Source organism: Xiphophorus maculatus, chromosome 2, assembly GCF_002775205.1.
Source record: "Xiphophorus maculatus strain JP 163 A chromosome 2, X_maculatus-5.0-male, whole genome shotgun sequence".
NCBI classification, from domain to species: domain Eukaryota; kingdom Metazoa; phylum Chordata; class Actinopteri; order Cyprinodontiformes; family Poeciliidae; genus Xiphophorus; species Xiphophorus maculatus.
The window spans coordinates 13,120,548-13,139,730 of record NC_036444.1 but is presented as its reverse complement, the minus strand read 5'-3'; the positions used below and the strand labels follow the sequence as shown (position 1 = coordinate 13,139,730).

General features: G+C 41.8%; 2 protein-coding genes across 5 annotated transcripts in view; one reads left to right on the top strand and one right to left on the bottom strand.

Annotated features, from left to right (window-relative positions):
- Positions 1 to 792: 792 nt before the first annotated feature.
- Positions 793 to 2,106, top strand: nudt7 (nudix hydrolase 7). Of its 2 annotated transcripts, XM_005810509.2 has the most exons (4): positions 793 to 985; positions 1,069 to 1,275; positions 1,359 to 1,517; positions 1,602 to 2,106. In XM_005810509.2, exons 2-4 carry the CDS (start codon positions 1,105 to 1,107, stop codon positions 1,953 to 1,955), a joined length of 684 nt encoding a protein of 227 aa, XP_005810566.1. In that variant the 5' UTR covers positions 793 to 985; positions 1,069 to 1,104; the 3' UTR covers positions 1,956 to 2,106. The 2 variants fall into 2 exon arrangements, with proteins under 2 accessions (XP_005810566.1, XP_014328583.1); XM_014473097.2 differs by having other exon boundaries at positions 793 to 1,275.
- Positions 2,107 to 2,781: 675 nt separating this feature from the next.
- The window catches only part of LOC102229789 (nuclear factor of activated T-cells 5-like), a 28,024-nt gene continuing 11,622 nt past the window's right edge, over positions 2,782 to 19,183 (bottom strand). Inside the window, exons 2-12 of one of the 3 annotated variants that reach the window (XM_023349717.1) lie at positions 18,353 to 18,415; positions 17,123 to 17,738; positions 16,804 to 16,987; positions 15,777 to 15,967; positions 15,512 to 15,684; positions 15,274 to 15,408; positions 15,102 to 15,154; positions 14,571 to 14,703; positions 12,254 to 12,435; positions 10,052 to 12,167; positions 2,782 to 8,057 (exon numbers count right to left, since the gene is read on the bottom strand). In XM_023349717.1, the coding sequence (XP_023205485.1) occupies positions 7,735 to 8,057; positions 10,052 to 12,167; positions 12,254 to 12,435; positions 14,571 to 14,703; positions 15,102 to 15,154; positions 15,274 to 15,408; positions 15,512 to 15,684; positions 15,777 to 15,967; positions 16,804 to 16,987; positions 17,123 to 17,691 (4,059 nt within the window). In that variant the 5' untranslated portion in view covers positions 17,692 to 17,738; positions 18,353 to 18,415 and the 3' untranslated portion in view covers positions 2,782 to 7,734. Of the gene's footprint in view, positions 8,058 to 10,051; positions 12,168 to 12,253; positions 12,436 to 14,570; positions 14,704 to 15,101; positions 15,155 to 15,273; positions 15,409 to 15,511; positions 15,685 to 15,776; positions 15,968 to 16,803; positions 16,988 to 17,122; positions 17,997 to 18,352; positions 18,416 to 19,183 lie in introns of all 3 variants that reach the window. The other 2 variants (XM_023349714.1, XM_023349718.1) reach the window with 2 other exon arrangements.

Here is a 19,183-nt window from a genome sequence, read left to right as displayed (position 1 = left end):
TAATTGTTTATGTGGCATTTTTGTGTTTTATTATGACCCGATACAAAAAAAGTACTTCTGATAGTCACACTCAACAGGATAACGCAACATCTTGCAATCCCAAAAATATTCTTTAAACCACCTTCCTAAATATATTTATTCCTAGTTCACTGTTTCCTCAGCTGCTTATTCAACATATTTTGTTATAAATTGAAGTACTACTAGTATTACTACATCTATTACTACTCTTAATAATGCCTATAATACATACCACTACTTCATATGAAGAATAAATAATATAATGCTGCCACACCAGAAAGACATCCATTCAATATTTTTCTGACAAACAGTACAGCTTAATTAATTACAGTTTAACTAGGATAACAAAAATGCATGAATTTAAGTTATCTTTTATGTACAGGTAAATTAATGTCAGCTTGAGTGCATTGTAGATATGGTTAATTTGTGTAAGTGGTCACAATAGGTACTACTATAACATGACTATTATATTACAGCTGAGCATATACAACTGGATACCAAAAATAAATAATTAAAATTAATTATGTGTAAACATTTAATTGTATATCTAAAAATCAGTCTTCCACCAGTCTTGTATACATTTTTAGGAACTCTTGCCACTCACAGTATGGCGACCGCGTTGACGTATCGTTTCTACCGGGCAGCGTCGACAAATCAAGATCGTGCTCTAATATCATTGGTTGTCATTCCTCTGTCAGGTCAGGTGGTTTGTTGTTTGGAAAAAAATGAGGCGGGTCTTTCGGAGAAAGCACCAATCGGCGTTAGCTACGCGTACCACGAAGGTGAACAGACTTCCGGAACTAGTGTGAATCGTCAATTCGCGTAGTATGTTTATTCAAAGTGTTAGTTTTTAATATTTTCCTAATTGGAAATAAGGTATTTACTTTAACAGCATATATTCAAATGTAATACAATTCAATTCGGTCGTAGCAGCTGTCAACTACTGTAGACCCCAGTAGCTTGTGAGGTAAATCTTTGCTAGCTTCACTCCTTTGATTTAAATGGAAACTATTTAAAGCCATAAAAAAAGCTATGTTTGTTGTTTTACAGAAATTAAGATATTTCGTCGCAGGTCGAAAAGCTTTAATGTATGGTACCACTATGAATCTAAAAGAGGAGACAGTAGCCACTTTAAAGCGGTTTGACATCGGAGATAAGTTCTCCTATCTTCCGGTCCTGCCTAAAGCGTCAGTGTTGATCCCCCTGTTTGTGAGAGGTGGACAGCTGCACACCTTGCTGACTCTACGCTCGAAGGAGGTAACCTGTGACGACGTGTCTGTGGAGGACAAATGCTGCCTTTCAGTTTGAGCTTTATGCGAGACCTTCTTTCATCTGTGTAGCTGAGGACCGGTGCTGGTGAGGTGTGTTTTCCTGGTGGAAAGCGAGACCCCAGTGACCGGGATGACGTTGACACAGCCCTAAGAGAGGCACAGGAGGAGATAGGTTTACCGCCTGATCAGGTCGAGGTGGTCTGCACATTGTTTCCAGTCTTCAGCAAGGTAGAGGAGTACTTGTACCTAATACACTTTGTGTCAGAGCACTAGATCCATCATTTTCTCTGATTTCTTCATCTTCTTCAACAGAGAGGCTTGTTGGTGAGCCCTGTTGTTGGTTTTATAAAGGAAACATTTACTCCAACCCCAAACCCGTCAGAGGTTAGTGCCGTGTTCGCTGTCCCGCTGGACTTCTTCACCAGAGAGAAGGACCACTGCATTACCCATGGTGTTGCTGGGATGACTGGACCGCTGCACTCATTTTACTTTAGAGACCCTGCTTCAGGAAGCCAGTATCACATATTTGGACTGACGGCTATGTTGGCAACATTGGTTGCTGTTCTCGCGCTAAAGAAAAAACCTCAATTTGATGTTGGTTTTGATCTTGTGGATCCTTTAGCCTTTTTCAAAAAGATTCTGCATAAAAGACTGAGTAAGCTATGATTGCATTTGATACTCTTCTAAACTCCTGCAGCCAGAGTACAATATGATTCTCAATTTTTAAACACCAGATGTTTTAAAAAAATTATGCACTTTTGTTTCCACTAGTAAACATCTCAATGCTTCCTAATAATAAAAAAAAAGGTTTCCAGTGCTGTATTTTGTTTCATTAACAAACCCTGCTTACATATGCATTTAAACTGAGAATTTGTACGTTTTTAAAAGCTTTTTGGAGAAACAAACCACCGTGTAAGTGGGTTGATGACATCATGAGAGGCACAAGAATCCAGGTGATCAACATGTATCGCATCAACACCAAAATACTGAACCAACATTTGGTGATCAATTTTATATCCGTGTTGTGAACTGGTATTTTAGCCCAGGATAACTAGGCTACAGTTCCTCAGCATTTCTTGGTTTTGCATCAGAAATGTGATGTCATCACCCAAACACAAGTTTTCTATTCTCTAATCAGAGGATTGGGTTGTGCTGTAATTTTAATATCTTGTTGCTGTTCTCTTACTGGTGTGTTTTAGGTTGTTTGGGATTTCTTCTTCGGGATAAGGCAACATGACCTCTTTAAGTATCTTGATGTATTCAAATTGCATAATGGACCATGATATGAGAAACACACCCCATATTATTATGATCCATCATGTCTTAAAAGTAATCTTATCAGAAGAGCTTGTTTTGGGGGGGGGATTTGTTTCAGATGAAATAATTCACAACAAAACTGACTATAGTACCTCACCTTCTAGGTGGTGAACTATGTCATACATGAGTTTGACTTGACAGAAAAGTGTGGCTAATAGCTACAAATTCAAACTTAGATGTTTAAATTTTTATTAATTCATTTAATGTAGCAGCAGGATTACAGATATAAACAGAAGAGTATACAAATGTCCAGACAAAGGCAAAGTACATGTTAATAATAGTTCAAATGTATAACACGCTGGGGTTGACCTTTATCCTTACTGCAGGGTCTTAAGGCTAAGATACTAAAGCTCAAGCTACACAAAACCGATACAACAGAACCGTCGAAGGATGTGAAGTCGAAAGCAAACTAGGAAAAGTGAGCAAACTGATTATGCACAAGGTACAGCTCACACTATTGGCAAACAGTTAACTTATCATGGCTGCCCCTTTTGATCGAGCGTTTCACATCAACAAATGTTGACAAGTACACCAACACCAGGAAGTTTTCTACAAAAACAATCGCCACCGTCTTGTCCCTTTTACCTCACACTTACAAATCTCATGAGGCGTGGAAAAAAAAAAAAAAAAAACTAACAGAAAACTACAGAAATATGAAACTGCGCAATATTTTGATAAAAATCACACATCTCGACTAAATTACAAGAAAATATATCAGTTTGAACTATGTTTATGACTGCTGAAATGATTACGGGTCAGAGAGGATAAAAAGGACAAGGAGCAGGGACACAAAAGGGACGCCAGTAAACACAGCAGAGCAAGGGTTAAGTTGTCAAGGCACACAAAGTTCTGTTGAAAGCATCACAATTGAAATTCAAGATACCCCTGCAGTATATTTCACATTTAAATATACATGGATATTCACCGACATGACTGAAGGGACGAACCTCCCTCCGCCCCCTGACATAACGCAAAGATGTGTGTGTGCTCTCTTCGCCACAGTTGAATCAATATTTAACAAGGTTCTCTCTCTTTTTTTTTTCAGGCCTAAATATACCGGCTCACTAGACAATGTGAAGGGCTGGACATGAAACCAAATCACCATCAGACAGAAAACAAATGAATGGAAACATGAATGACAGCTGGTGCCACACCCACTTATATTCCCTTTGCCTCGGAAGAAAACAAAACAAAGCAAAAAAAAAAAAAATCTCTAAAATGGTAATTGGTCCGATGTCAGATGTAGACCAAGCCAGGTGTCCACACCATGAGGTAAAATTTACATTCATGAAAGCGAAGTCACAGGTTGGCTTTCTGTGTTGGTATGGCTTTAAGAGGCATTAACCTTTCCACGGTTCTTCCACAACATCGTGTGCTCTTTTTAAAATCTCCCCTAACCGAGAGGAGCGGAATGCTTGGAGACGACGTGGCTGCGCTCTAACCTGATCTACAGTAAAATGGATGAGTCAAAGTGCCATTTGAGATGCATGACGTGAAAACTAAGTTAAAAAAAAAGGGGGGGGAAAAAAAAAAGAAAGAAAAGAAATGAAAAGGACAACTTGCCCACACGTCATTAGGTTTGCACAGTTCGGGTAAAATCAACAACGACGTCCACTTGATTATATTTCTTAACTTCAAACAGTTCACAGTAAACCTGCGCTTCATCTCAACAAAAGCACAATCTCAATGATATCTCCTGTGCCATGAGCATAAACCAAAAAAGCTTTGTTTTTACAAAAATACTCTACACTCTGATACATGGATACAAAATTTTAAAAAAGATAAGTTACTTTAAAATGGATCACTAACAGCTGCAGGACAAGAATATGACTATGACAATGTAAACAAAATGCATTTATGACCAATGCTATAAGAACATCTGAATATTTATCAAAAATTGGCTTTTTGATGATGCCAAATTGGCTACTTTTGAAGATGGAAAGCAAAGCAGTGTCATCTGCATGGAAAAAAATGAATTATCAGGGTTCCCACAAAATGTTTGTGTAAAAAAATGTCAGACTTTTCCAGGCTCATTTTTAAACACAAATGTTTGCTATGCGTTTGGATTTAAAACCGGTAAATAAAACAAAAAACGGTGGAACGATGGAGGAAGAACAGAAGGAACGTTTTGAGCAAGGAAGTAAGTAATGAAGGAAGGGCAGAGGAACAAGGTGGCAGAGGACATAAGGAAGGAAGCCACCAAGGATTCTAGCTAGAAAGACAGAATTAAAGAAAAAGAAGGAAGGTGAAAGAAGAGCAAGGAGAGAAGGAAGGAAGAATTTTAACTAAGAAGCAAGGATTTGAGACGGGAAGAATGCCAGATAAAAAACATGAAAGAAGGACACAAGGAATCAGAACACATGTGCAATGGGACAAGGAATGAAGTCCAAAAATATCAAAATTTTTCATGCAGATCTGGAAAATACAGAAATCAGATTTAAATCTTTTCCAGACTGCGTAGGAACCCCGAGTCATGTACTGTATCAGATAGGTGGAAAGTACCTTTTTTTTTGTGTTTTGTAAATCTGCTGAATTGCTTTCCACGGGAGAGCTGCATTCATCTGTAGAAATGAGTAAACATCATGAGGGCGTCCGCGAGGACAAGCCGGAGATGGGATGGCGACGAATCACAACGGGAGCTTTGGTACGCCTGGCTGCGCTCCAGTCCGAACCCACAACAAACAGCCAGCGCTGTGGACTCAACTTTGCAGACACAGTTAAAAACAAAGCCAGTGCTATTAGAAATAGTTAACATCACAGCAGAGGTGCTCCTGTACATAGCACCATAGATAACGTCAGAAACTTCGGCCTCTAAGTAACAGCGAGCCCTCGCTCAATATGAAAGAGACGAGCCGTAAAACTTCATCCGGTGCCACTCTGTACGCTCTACAAACACTGACAAAAAAACAAAACAAAACACAACGCAAACAAGACAAACGGCAAAACAATCTGCAGTGAATCTGTACAAAAAGGAGAACTGAACGCAAATCCTTCATTTGAGAGTAAAAGATGAAAGAATATCTTAGATGGCTAGTCGGTGTGTAAAACACAAAAGGCCCACTGAACCACTCAAACAGTGAAAAATCACAACGTTCTAGTGGGAATGGCTGCTTCTGGACAGGCTTTGACTGGACCACCGAGACTTGAACAGTAAGTTGACATTCTTTATAAATGCTATAGCTAAAAAAAAAAAGAAAAAAAAAAGAAGATAAAATGTGAAAATATTTGATTAAAACTTATTCATTGTTACAAAGACAACTGCTTTCTATTTTTTCTCGTGTACAAATTCAGCTTGTTCCTTACAGAGCTGTGGACGGACGGATAATCAGGAGGAGCGGGTTACACAAAAAGGTTATAAAGTGCTTGAGATAAAATGTTTATAAAACCACACAACACTCTTGTTTTCACTAGTGGAAAGCTGCTTTCTGTCCATGATTAATTGGTAAGAACTACCAACACATTGAAATGGAAAAAAAAAAACCAAAAAACTGAACACAACACATACATGAATGATGTTTAAAAATTCATCCAGAAAGCTTTCACAAACCTACTGATGAGGCCGAAACATGAAAACACTGCATGGCGCCCACAAAAAATCACATTATTCAACAGGCTGAACCTGATTTGTGATTGTGTAATGTTCCCCTCTCACCCGATTAATTTCACACTACATTTTAATGAGAAGTTTTATTTCTTTTTTTTTTTCATAAGCATGGGTCAGTTAGAGGCATCAGGGTAAACCGAAATTTTTAAAAACTACAAATTCAAAAAGGAAAAAAACTAACAAAAAAAAATATTTTCAGCCACCCATCACCTTTATTATGGCAATTCTGTTTTAAAACTTCAGTTGACAAAGTATGACTAGCATGTCTGGTAAGCAGCTAGCAGCAGGTTAGCTAATTGAGCTTTAAGTAGCTGGACTGACTGAGAGAAGCCCCCAATATTTCATTCCTCTCTCTTACAAATAAACTATTTCAGGCTCCTTGGAGAGATTTCCAGTCATAGTGTAGAAACTAGAGAAGCACCACCCGTCTCTGTCATTAAGCTAAGGCTCTTTTTAAATTGGAGCCTGAATGGTCCGAGTAACTAATATCAACTCGTTATACTGTCGGCGCTCAGAATGACGACGTACGTATAATATTCTGCTGCTACTAAAATTTAGAAGATGGCTAGTCTATGTTGTTGCTTAATACTAGATAAATTAATAGTAAAAAGATGTATTAATTTAGAAGCAGTCTGAATATTTTTTTAAAGATTCATTTTTGTAAAAATATTGTAAAAATGTGATATTCAAGGTTGTACCGTGAGAATCTCGTCCCTTCCCATGCCGAGTTCAAGTAAAACAACCGATAGCTTTGTGCTTCTGTCCTCTTCATCAGAGACACTTCAAATGCAAAACAAATGCATACCAGCAAATATTAAAAAAAAAACACATCCTTATTCTCAAAGAGATGAGCATTTCAACTTACATGGATTTGTAGACGTGCAAATCCAAGGTTTGAGGAAAATTGTGAGAATTCTTCAAAGCCAAAAAGCTAAAACCAAAAATGTCTTCAATCATGAGCCATTTTAGCAACATTACATTTAATCCTAAAGTTTCCCGATTAATAGTCTGAAACCCTGAAGTGAAATGAAACCTCAGAGTTCACACATTCACAAAATGAGATTCAGCCTTTATCTGACATTCCATCCCTATTCCACAAGATGTTTCCAAATGGCCGACATTCTTTATCCCATCCCAGTTTTTTCTCCTCCCACACCTGGCGGGTTTGTTGCATCATTTCTGAGGCTCACATCATCTAAACACAGAACAAAAACACTGCAGTTTTTTTAAACATTAATGAATCAAGCAGTTACTCTGGGCCTCATTAACTTGCAGGATGGGTAATTACAAAGGAGGATTCAACAATTCAAGAGTAATGAAAAATAGCTAAAATGAATAATGAATTAATAATGACCTTTTAAAAATCCTGTCAAACCTCATAATTTGGGTTTTTAGTAAAAGGGCATATTGTTATTAAGCATTAATATTTTTTTGTTTTGTTTTATGGCATTGGCACAAAAACCAACACACCACCTTGCCAATTTGATGAAATGTAACTTTAAGCCACACGTGTCCCGACCCGTCTCATTGCTTCTGCAGACTTTCCAAGATGTCCTCGATTTTATCCATGCCAGACGTTGCAGAAATGGTCGCCTGCATCTGATTCTGTAAGCTGCTCTGTATCTGTGTCTGCAGGCTGGTCTGCATTGGAGTTTGGGTGTTTGACTGCAGTGCATTTTCTAGGCTGGTCTGCATTTGTGCCTGAAGAGTGTTTTGCAGATTGCTGTGCATGCCGGGCGCGGCCTGGGGCATGGGCTGATCCAGCAGAGGCTGCATGTGACTGGAGTTCTGGGCTTGGGTCTGAGCAGGCAGGTTCGGTCCAGAAGAACTGAGCAGCTGGGATGAGTCTGAGAGAAAGAGAGAACAGGGTCATTTACTAAGAAAGAAACAGTGGTTTCACAGTTATAACTGTGGCATTAAAACTCCAACAATCTTAAAAGCTTCATGAAGTTCAGGTAATTCTGGTTTTACAGAGCGGTGATTTTGTAATGCAAGGTGTTTGATGTAATGTGTCCTTCTGACCATCTGGTGGTGAAGGGTCCGGCAACACCGACGCGTCGACGCATGTGTCAAGCCCTTAGACAAAACCCCGTGTCGGTGCGCGTATTGCTTCCAGCAAGTCACATGACTGATACAGAAACCGTTTTGAAATGACACTGGCGCGCCAAACTGTATTTATAAGGAAGCGAATCTGTCAAAGGGATGCATTTGCCAAAAGAATTCTTGATCTTTTACGGTACAGCGTCAACCATGGAGCCTCAAGGCAAACGAAAGGTTTCGTAGTTTGGGACCATTTTGATCTTACATCAGAAAACAAGGTATTGGTCGTCACTTCGTTGTTGTTTCATTCGGTTCTTTTCAGTTTCTACTCGATCTATCTGAATCCAAATTCAGCTGAAATTGACTCTTAGTTTACTTTCATATTATGTTCTGCAGGTTCAGTGTTACATATGTTTGACAGAACTGTCTTGTTTAAATAAATCCACCTCCTCAATGCTGATGCATTACAGGGCCAGGCATCAGAATGAAGTCCCAGATACACCTAGGACAAACACATGTATACAGCCATTCTACAAATTACTCAGTTGCTTTTTATAAATTATTTCATATAAATATATTGTTTATTTTTTTCTACAGCAGGAGAAGTTGTGTCAAAAAAGCGTAACAGACTAAATTTCAAAATGTTGGAAAAAATAATTTTTTGGAATAAAAATTTGTAAAACCCCCCCAGTCCACAAGCATCCTCATTCTAAACACGTTCACTTAAATTTTCATCTCTTGGTACATGTTCACATTATTTATTGACTGTATCGAAGAATATCAAATATATTTTGAATTTAACTGAAGATATGACATAATACAATATATAATATACAATAAAATACAATGACTTAAGTCTTATTGTATAAACTAGGTCAGCAAATCAGTCCGTCAACTATGTTGCCTGTAGGGATTTTTAATGTCCAGCAGGTGTCAGTATTCAGTGACACAGCATCGGCACAGTTTTGCTTTGGGTCGAAATGCTTCATGACGCCTCATTTACCCATCACTAACATCTGGGTGTGTCGAACGTTTCTGTCTCAAAGGATGTTCAGCATTTCACTACTCGGGTGAAGAAGATCCATTTTGCTGCTAAGATGCAAGGCAATAATGATTCTGTTCATTTATGAGGGGAAAAATTAGTTGATGGTTTGTTGTCGAAAAGTTCTTTTATATTTTGTTTAATGAAGATTACATTTATATTTTGGACATATTTTTCATGGCAGAAAAACATTTCCTGTGTTGCACACAGAGTGAGTGGGCAGGGTAACACTCCTGCAGACTGGTCTGTCCTTAACCAATCAGACGCTAGGGTTCATTTGAAGAGCCAAAATGACTAAATTATGACAGGAAATATGCAATACTTTAATACAGCGCTAGGTATTGCGAATATTGTTAGTTATGATTTCTATTAATAGTTTTGACATGTAGTCATATTTTAATTAATAATATAACAATTGTTTTAAGCTATGTTGCATTTCTCAATATTTTTTTACTGGATGGTCACAAAAAAAATCCAGGTGTTTTTGCTCTCTTCAGTAATTGCAGCCCAATTTATTTGATGAAAAATAGAAATTTAAATGCTTTTAACGTATGACTGAATAATACACTAATTATTGTAAAATATTTAGTGTAAGATATTATTGAAATTTAAAGGTGAAGCTATTTAAAAGTTTTTTACATATCTTCACCATGGATGCCGACAAATGTGGACCACACAGTAAGACGCCGACTACTCCGCTTTAAAATAACCAAAGTCTGCTGGTAAGATGATAAAAAAAAAAGATTAAAACTGTCTCACCATTCTGGATGCCAAACACAAATAGGTTGGGCTGCCCCTGTGGTGCTACGGTGCCGCCCACTGCGGTCTGGAACAGCTGCTCTGGCGGCTGCTGGCCCGGACTGGCGACCACGCCAACGCCACCCTGCACCACAAAGATGGTTGCAGTCGGAGCTGCCGCCTCGGTGTTGAGGTCCTGGGAACCAATGGTCCCCTGCAGCCCTGACAGGGACGTCTGCGGGATGAACAACTTCACCGGCTGACTGTTGGGAACCTGGCTGGGGCTCGGGGTCACCTGCATGGGCTGCTGCTCCTGGAACAGGCTCTGCTGTTGGTTTGCGGCAGGTGCGGCGTTGCTGCCAGAGGAGCTCTGAACTTGGAACGACATGGGCTCGGCTGCGTCCGGTTGGGGAATTCCAACGCTAATGCCTGGGATGGGGGGCGCGGCTTGAGCCGGGGTGGTGAACAGTAGATCCGAGGTGCAGAGGAGCAGGCCAGTCTGCTGGGGCTGAGAGATCTGGTTCTGGGAGACGGCGTTGGCCTGCGAGTGGTTTGGGATGCTCTGGAACAAGGTGCCCTGCTGGCCCAGCGGGAGCTGCTGCGGCGGCTGCTGGTTCTGCTGCGGGGATTGCTGCTGCTCCATTGGCTGGGACAGCTGGGTCGGAGGCTGGTTCTGGAACATGGAAACGGGCTGGGGCTGGCTGGATGACGTCTCCATGGAAGAGATGAAGGCCAGCTGGGGCTGCTGCTGGGGCTGCTGCGGCTGAGGGTTGGTGGACAGGAATATGGTCGACCCCGTGGGCTGCTGCTCAGACCCGAGGCCGCCGCCGGAGAGAACGGTCAGCGTGTTCTGGAGCAGGGCGGCCTGCACCTGCTGCTGGGAGCTCTGGGTCTCGGCCAGCGGCTGCGGCGACTGGAAGAGTTGCTGTGGCGGAGACGTGTGGGATGGCGGTGGCGTCGGGAAGCTGGTCTGGATGGTGAGCAGCTCTCCCGCCTGCTGCAGCAGGGAGACGGGCTGCTGCGCCTGGGGGGAGGAGTGAATCTGGGGCTGCAGCAGCTCGGCTTGCAGCTGCTGCTGCAGCTTTTCCAGGACCTGCTGCTCCTGCTGCTGCTGCAGATTGCTCAGAATCTGGTTTTGCTGCTGCTGATCCTGGAGCTGGATGTTGTTCAGGACCTGCTGTTGCTGATTCTGCTGCAGCTGCTGCTGCTGGATATTCTCCATCATCTGCTGCTGCTGCAGCTGCTGTTGGTCTTGAGGCTGCAGCATGAGCTGCTGCTGGATCTGCATGTTGCTGAGGACCTGCTGCTGCAGCTGCTGCTGTTGTTGCTGCTGCTGTTGCTGCAGGTTTTCAAGGATTTGTTGCTGTTGCTGGAACTGCTGCTGTATTTGTTGCTGATGCTGCTGCATTTGTATCTGTTGCTGCTGCTGCTGCTGCATTTGTATCTGTTGCTGCTGCTGCTGCATTTGTATCTGTTGCTGCTGCTGCATTTGTATCTGTTGCTGCTGCTGCTGTTGCTGCATTTGTATCTGTTGCCGTGCCGACAGGGAGCTATCAGAGTTGCCCAACCGCAGGCTGTTCATGTTCTCCTGGACGTGCTGCTGTAAGGACTCTGCCGACGCCGTCGGGTTGTAGAGCACAGAGTTGAGCTGCTGCTGCGCCACCGCCACCTCCAGCACCTGCTCCAGGGTGGTGGTGCCTCCAGCCTGCAGCTCCCTCACCGCCCGCTCCAACTGGGCCACGCCTTCCTGGGGAAACAGGGCGACCTGCGTCTGCTGCGGCGGCGGCTGAGTAGGAGCCGCCATCTGAGGCATGGCTACGACCACGATGGTCCCGCCGTTATCGGAGCTCTCCGGAGAAAGGCTTTCTTGAGGGTCTCTGAGGAACTGCTGGGGGACTTCTGGCGTCACCGGGGGGATGGTGGTGTCTCCCGACACGGGAAAGGATGTGGTGGAAGAGATCTCTTGCTTTTGGATGGTGCTGAGAGACTCCAGGCTGGGAAAGACGGGGGGCGCCTGGGGGAGCTCAACGTCTTCAGGCTGCAGGGGCATCGGGCTCTCGAAAGCCTCCCCTCCTGGATGCGGGCTTGAGTTGAGCTCCAGGGTCTGCTGCACTGAGATCAGAGGGTCTGGGGACGGCTAAGTGGAGAGAGCGCAGGGAAAGTTATCACCAACTGTGACCCTGATTGAGATAAGATAAATGTTTAAACAGAAAAATGTTTTACTTTGAAAACATCTGTGGGTTGAGGGTTGCTGGAGACCTCCATGGGTGTGTCTTCCTGCCGCTTGGAAGGCTGACCAGAGCAGTCGCTCTGCTCCGAGGACACGGATTTGATCTCACCGTCAAAGATGCAGGTGTTGACCAGCGATGTTCCTTCTGTTTTGACCGTCTGGCCGCTTGAATTATCTGCCGAGGAGCAAAAACAGAGCTTAGAGGAAGTTTTCAATCTCCGGACACCATCACACATTTCAGTTCATTTTATTGTTGATTTTATGGGACAGATCAACACAAAGGCATAACTGAAAAGTGGGAATATATATATATATATATATATATATATATATATATATATATATATATCAAGTTTATCTGTAATTTAAAAAAAAAAAATTTGAAAAGTGTGGCTTGGGGCGTGCTGTGGTGGCGCAGGGGGTTAGCACGCCCCACGTTTGGAGGCCTTAGTCCTTGACGCGGACGTCGCAGGTTCGACTCCCGGTCCCGACGACCTTTACCGCATGTCTTCCCCCCTCTCCTCACCCTCCTTCCTGTCTGCCTACTGTAGAAAAAATACGAGCCACTAGCACCGCAAAAACTCTTCGGAGAAAAGTGTGGCTTGATTTTTTCAGTCAGATACTTCTAAATAAAATTGTAGTGAATTGTGTGTGTAAGTTAATCTCAACATAAATACAGCTGTTCTGTGAAGGGATAAAAAAAAGAAAGCACACCACACTTTTTAGATTTTTAATCGTAAAATACTGCACATAGTTTAGCTTCCCCTTCATACTTCTCCATCAGACAGCAACACATGCATGACAATAGACAACCATAGAAAGCATCTGGCTATCTTATGACCAGTTCATATAAGATGCTGTTTAATCACTTGTATCATTATTAGCTCATTGTAAACTAATTTAAAATGATTTGTGGAACCAAGTCAAGAGTTTGTCCTTTTATTTTTGTTGTAAAGCATCTGAACAGATTCTGCTCTGCAGCAATATGAAAAGCGCCGGTGGAGGTGAGAACAGCTCACTGTACCTTCACCCTCCCCCTCTCACCTTCACATATGCTTCTCTTTAACATTGCCTTTTAGTCTCTGCTCTCTCTCTCTCTCTGTTTCCCTACAGCTGTTACATAACCTCAAGCCAAAAGCTGTATTATCATTTATCCCAGAAGGAAGGTTTAAATCTAGGGTAAGAGAATAAGCCTCAGCGATCTAACTTATAAAATATACATGATCTAATTTAATCTCGGGTAAACGTCTCAGGTCTTGCTACAGCTGTTTTTCCACTAAGCGCTCTGAGGAAGAGTTGGAGCAGCTCTCATTTCTTTTGCGTTACTCAGTATATCAGACTGCTTTTTGTTTTTTTTAAAAGCAAACTTCTTGAAGGCAAGTCTTCTGCCCGTTGCAAATTATTGTACCCGACTGTTTTCCTTCGCTTGTTACACAGGAGAACATTGACCTATGAAACGCTAAAGAATGACAGACTCTTAAACTCACTGAATTACTACTGTGTGCAGACAGTACAGATAAGTTATCAATGCATAGACTCTAAATGGCATCTTTATGCACTTTGCTTCTGTAAGAACATTTTTTCCCCCATTTCTCCAGCTCCACTGGAGATAAAACGATCAATAATATTAATTCAGACAACCACAGAACCACGTCTTTCAACCAACACAACTATTTTATGCTCTTATGTAAGACACTCCTCATCTCCCGACTTAATTAAACTCGTGCTTTGTAATTTGTGCATCACTAATTCATGTTTTTCCTTTCCATTTTTAAATACTTGACACACACAGCGCCAATGTTCATTTAGCTTTTGGCTTGCAGCCTGAGTCGAATGTTATTGTTGTTGATACTAAAATATTTATTCATTCTTGTCAAATGATCAGTCCTGGTATTTTTCATGGCTGCGTTTAAAATTAGTGGAAGAAAAAGTATGTCTTTGTTAAAGCCTGATAGTAAAAGAAATCTGCCTAAAAACTGTTCAAAATGGATTTTGTAATGTTCTATGGACATAATTCTGGCACATCCAGAGGGTTTAGGTGCCAATTCATATTTGAAGGCGTAATTAAATTACTCCCATGGCTATTATTAGATACAAGCAATGAACAAAAATGGAGTGAAAACACAGCAACATGGCCCCAGGTCGTTATTTTCCTTTTTTCGCTTAGTGGCATTTACATTGTTTTGATCAGATTTAGGTTGAATTCATGCCACACATCTTACAAAAATAATTCGATAGAATAGAGACAGATGAGAAGATGAACTATATAAGCATGTCAAAGGCAACTGCATGGCTTTGTAGTTGTGCTACCTGATTCTGGAGTGTAGGTGAAAGCCTGGGCCTCATGTGATCGACCAGCATTGGTCATCACAAAAATCCCTACAGACACAGGAGAGGTGATGGACTGGCTGTGGAACGGAGGAACGGTCACCACCAAATGGTTCTGGAATACAAGGTCAGTTACATTAGAGTCAGGCGGACACGAGTGATGCAAACATTTAAACATAATGTGTCCTGCAGGGTTTTCATGCTCCATGCATATTTCTGATTGTGGTACGTTCAACCACAAACTTCAATGTTGGGATTTCATGTGACAGTCCAACACAAAGTAGCACATAATTGTAATGAGTTAGGACAATTGTTGATGTATTTTTTGTGGGAGATTTCTTACAGGATCATTTAGGATTACCAACGTAGAGGGGGTGAATACACAAGTTTATGATACCTTTTGCTGGTTTATCACATAAATTTCCATCAAACACATTGAAGTTTGTGGTTGCAATGCAAGGATATGAACACTTTTGCAAGGCACTGTATCTAGCATTATTAGCTTGCATGTACCTGATGAAAAAGGTCCGTATCAATCTTCGCCTCAGCTTGCCAGGAATTATCGTCTACGGAGATGAGAGGAAATACTGTTTTTCATTTTTCGTCATTCATTTAAAAATGCAAACAGAAAAGCTCAGAAATGGAAAAACGAGACCTGGAGACACCAATAAACTGTCCTTAGTACCTGCAATGTTCTCCTGAAATATGACTTTAGTTCCTTTGAGGAAGTTCTTTCCAATTATAAAAACCTCTTCGCCTCCTTTCACCGAGCCGCTGTGGAGACTCTTCTTCAGGATCTCTGGGAGTCCAGCTGGCTGGGCTGAATGGAGACGGAGTCAAAAAATAAGATTTTAGGATGATATTCATAAATTAATAAAAAAACATTTTTTTGGCCAAAAAAAAAAAAAAGCCTGGCAACTCACTGCAGAGGATGGGTGATGAGGGGACCTGCAAGGTCAGCACTGAGCCATCGGGTTGGGGGATGTTGACCCTGAAGGCCAGCCTGGCTCGTGTACTTTTCTTCTTGGATCCCGCCACACCGATTCGTGCCTCCACGTCTGCGTTACGCAGCTTCAAAATCCCCACACAGTCCACACTGCAGACACAACAAGAGGTGGAGAAATAAGCCCTGCGTACTTCGCATAAACATTATGAGCCTCCATGTGAAGTAAAACCATCTTTTCTTACGCTAGCGTCATGTCATTGCTGGGTTCCAGAGGGATCTCTATAACCGTTGTGCCGTCTATGTCCACCTCCTTACAGGCAGTGGTGTTGCGTCCCGTTACCCGACACGCCTGATAAAAACCGTGAGGCTTCACTCTGCCCGCATCGTTGGCAACAAACACCTGAAGAACCACTGGTTCGCTAATGCCTTCCAACTGTGGACAGAGCATTAAAAAATAAAAAAAGAAGAGAAAATAAATGAATGGAAACACCAAGCTTCAGAAGGTTCCTGCATATTCCATGACGTTTGATTTAGATTTAAATACGTAAAAGAAAACGTAAACCGAATAAGAAAAGTCTGAAGACTTTATTCTTTAAGCCATTTTTTAAATGATGCCATCCACATTTTACCAACTCGATTATTTTGGCATTGGAGTCGCTTAGAGAACCCAAAGATAAATGTAAATCTTTAAAAACACACTAAAGAAAATATTTCACAGTTTTTTTAAATTTGAAGGCAACATTTTAATTTTTTCCTGTGGTTCCTAACCTGGGATCTTCTTAGATATCAAAGCATTGACATCTAACTGACATCATTTTTTCTATTGAAAAAGAAAGTTGGAGCTGCAAGACTTTGAAAGTTTTTGATTGGTTTTCATATCAATCTATTCTTTATGCATACTGACCTAACTTTTAGAATATTTTTTATCAACATTACAAGTGCATTACCAATTACAATATCACTGAAAAGCATTTCAGCATTTTAATATTGAAATGAAACTTGTACTATATAGACTCAATAAAAACTGTGATCTATTGTCTGTCAGCTTTTTTAGCAATTACCTTTTGTAATCTTATCTAACATTTTATTTTCCTGAGAAATAAAACTTTGATAAACTGTAAACAATAACCATCATTATTAACAGAAACAAATGGTCGAAATACAGAATTACCATCAGGATGGTCATTAGTAGTGATTCAAGATAATAGTTCAAGCATTTTTTAAATCCTTTCTGGTTTAACAGTTAGCTGAGGATGTTTGGGGTCAAACCTTGACAGTGGGGAATCCTTGCTGTGTGCGATCTTTAACTGAACCTCTGCTGCCCTCCGTCAGGTACCGGGCTCGGTGCTGGGTCTCTGGCTGCACCAGGATCTTCAGCTCCTTCCCGTCACTCCTCTGAGGAAACTGGGCAGACAGTGAGCCACCTTTCACCGCAGTTGCTGAATCGAGAGAGCTGCACGACAAAAGGACAGATTCAATTACTGCAGAACAGAAAGAAAAATAAATAGCCTTTATTGTACTTCTACAAATAATCAAAGCTAAAGTCATCATTACAAATGAAGAAATAAGGTTTGAAGATGGTCCACACCTTGCAATTGAGCTGGTCTTGTCTGTGCTCAGCTGGGAGAGGACAAAGTGAGGACCCTTGGCGCTATCTGCATCAAACACGTCCATGCTGTCCTCCGGAGGGGTCGGCTTGGGGCCCGGTCGCTGGCGAGGGGTCCGTTTCCTGGATTTGCGTGGCACTTCCGTGTTGTCGTTGTACGAGACGGAGCTGATAATGCTGAAGTTGGACACGGAGTCGTCGGCCCACATGCTGCTGCTGTGCTCTGAGTCCGGACACGCCGCCGCGGCGACGGCGGGCTCCTCTTGGCACGACATTTGGCTGTCGTCGAACAGATCTTCGGGTGGCGGCGATATGTTCAACACGGGCCTCCGCTTTGACGGCGTGTTCTGAAGCTGCTGCACACCCATCCCCGACAGCACGCCAGTCCCTCCGTCTCCGCCTGTGGGGTTCGCTCCGCCGCCGCCTCTGCTGGGCGCCGATCCGGCCGCCTCCATGCCTTGCATCTCTGACGCTCCGGGCCCGTCCGCTCCGGTGGAGTGGAGGTGCTGAGAGACCGTGAGGTGGTCTGAGGAAGAGGTAGACAGGCCCATGGCCAGGGAGGAAGAGGCAGAGGGGCTGGAGGTGCAAGAGGTGGCATCTGCAGTAGCACACACAGAACAAGTTAGCACAGATGTTCAGCACAGAGCAGGCTAGCAGTCCCATTCAAGCAGCTGAATTTGTGCATGATTTGTTCTGATTTCCCCTCTTCCCAACTCTAATTTCAACAGACCGTTTGTCGGTTTTACACTCTCACTGTGCATGCGAGAGTTGCCAAGCATTGATCAAATAATCTGAAGTTAAAGTTGAGAAGGGTACTATTGGTCCCACAATGTTTTTCATTTTCTTTGTTTGATTCCTGTAAAAAAAACAAACAAAAAAAAACCCTCCCAATTAAAAAAATCAATGTGACAAAACTGACATGCTTTGTTTACAAAAACAAAAGCAAGCTACAAATTGTTACATACACATTGCCAGAAAGAAACAGAACAAAACCTGGTCAAACTTTCTTGTACAGCCAAATTTTGCAAGCTGGATAAATGTGGCGCCAAATTAAAAAAAAAAAAAAAAAAAAAAAAGAGAATTGCCAGGGTTACATCACAGTTTGTGCAATGTGCATTCAAGTAGAAAAAACAGTAGAGTTTGTGCATGCCAATTGGAAGATTTGGTTGGGACTGAGCGTAGCCATGGAGACAGAATAAACAAGCCTCTGACCTATGGAGCAGTGAACTGCAGACCATTTTATATGCAGACACTCCCTGCCTCAGAGGGAACTTCCTGCAATAAAAACGAGACAGCCAATGAGCAACAAGAGAGCTGATCATTCAAGACTCATCTTCTGTCAATCACTAAATTGGATGAGTGAATACACTGAAGGAAGGAGTAGCTTTGGAAGTCGACCATTTATAGACACCTTGAAGCATGTGCACTTTATTAATGGTGATCTGTGAGACATTACAGTAGTCATGCTTTTGATCAGCGCTGCTTAGGGCCAGCTAGGCCAGACAGGACAGTGATAAGGTAGCATTAAAACAAAAAGCGCTCCCTCCGACACAACTGCTGACCAAGTTAGTTTGCTCATTACATCAGACTCTGTTAGAAGATCCATCACAGCTGCAGGTGATGTTGGCAGCCCTAAACCGTGATCTAAAATCAGACTGTTTTTATTCTGGTTTGGTAAAAGCTTGTAAAAAAGACAAAACGAGTGACTGCCAAGGGGCAACTTGACGGTTTCACCGGAAGTAAAAACCTTTATGTTTATTCAAAAGGTTGGGAGGAAAAATGGATCATTTAAAAGAAAGGACCAAATAAAATTTTATTTTAATTCAAATAAAATAAAAATATACAGGAGCAGAGGATTTCTTTAATGAACTGCTAAGCCATCTAATGTATGCTAAGCACAAAAAGCTCTTTGTTATGATTCTTGGTAAAATTAATTTTACATTGCTGGAAAACCTGTTTATGGCCTTTTAAATGGCTCCATATCTGCAAGGATTGAGCAGTTAAGTATGTCAATAAAATCTTGAAAATTTCTCAGTCCCTCTT

Bases quoted from the DNA above. Each gene is read 5' to 3' on its own strand.
- nudt7 (XM_014473097.2), top strand. From the start codon at position 1,051: ATGTTTGTTGTTTTACAGAAATTAAGATATTTCGTCGCAGGTCGAAAA. The intron at 1,276-1,358 runs GTAACCTGTGAC...TCATCTGTGTAG, and splicing joins TGACTCTACGCTCGAAGGAG to CTGAGGACCGGTGCTGGTGA. The intron at 1,518-1,601 runs GTAGAGGAGTAC...CTTCTTCAACAG, and splicing joins TGTTTCCAGTCTTCAGCAAG to AGAGGCTTGTTGGTGAGCCC.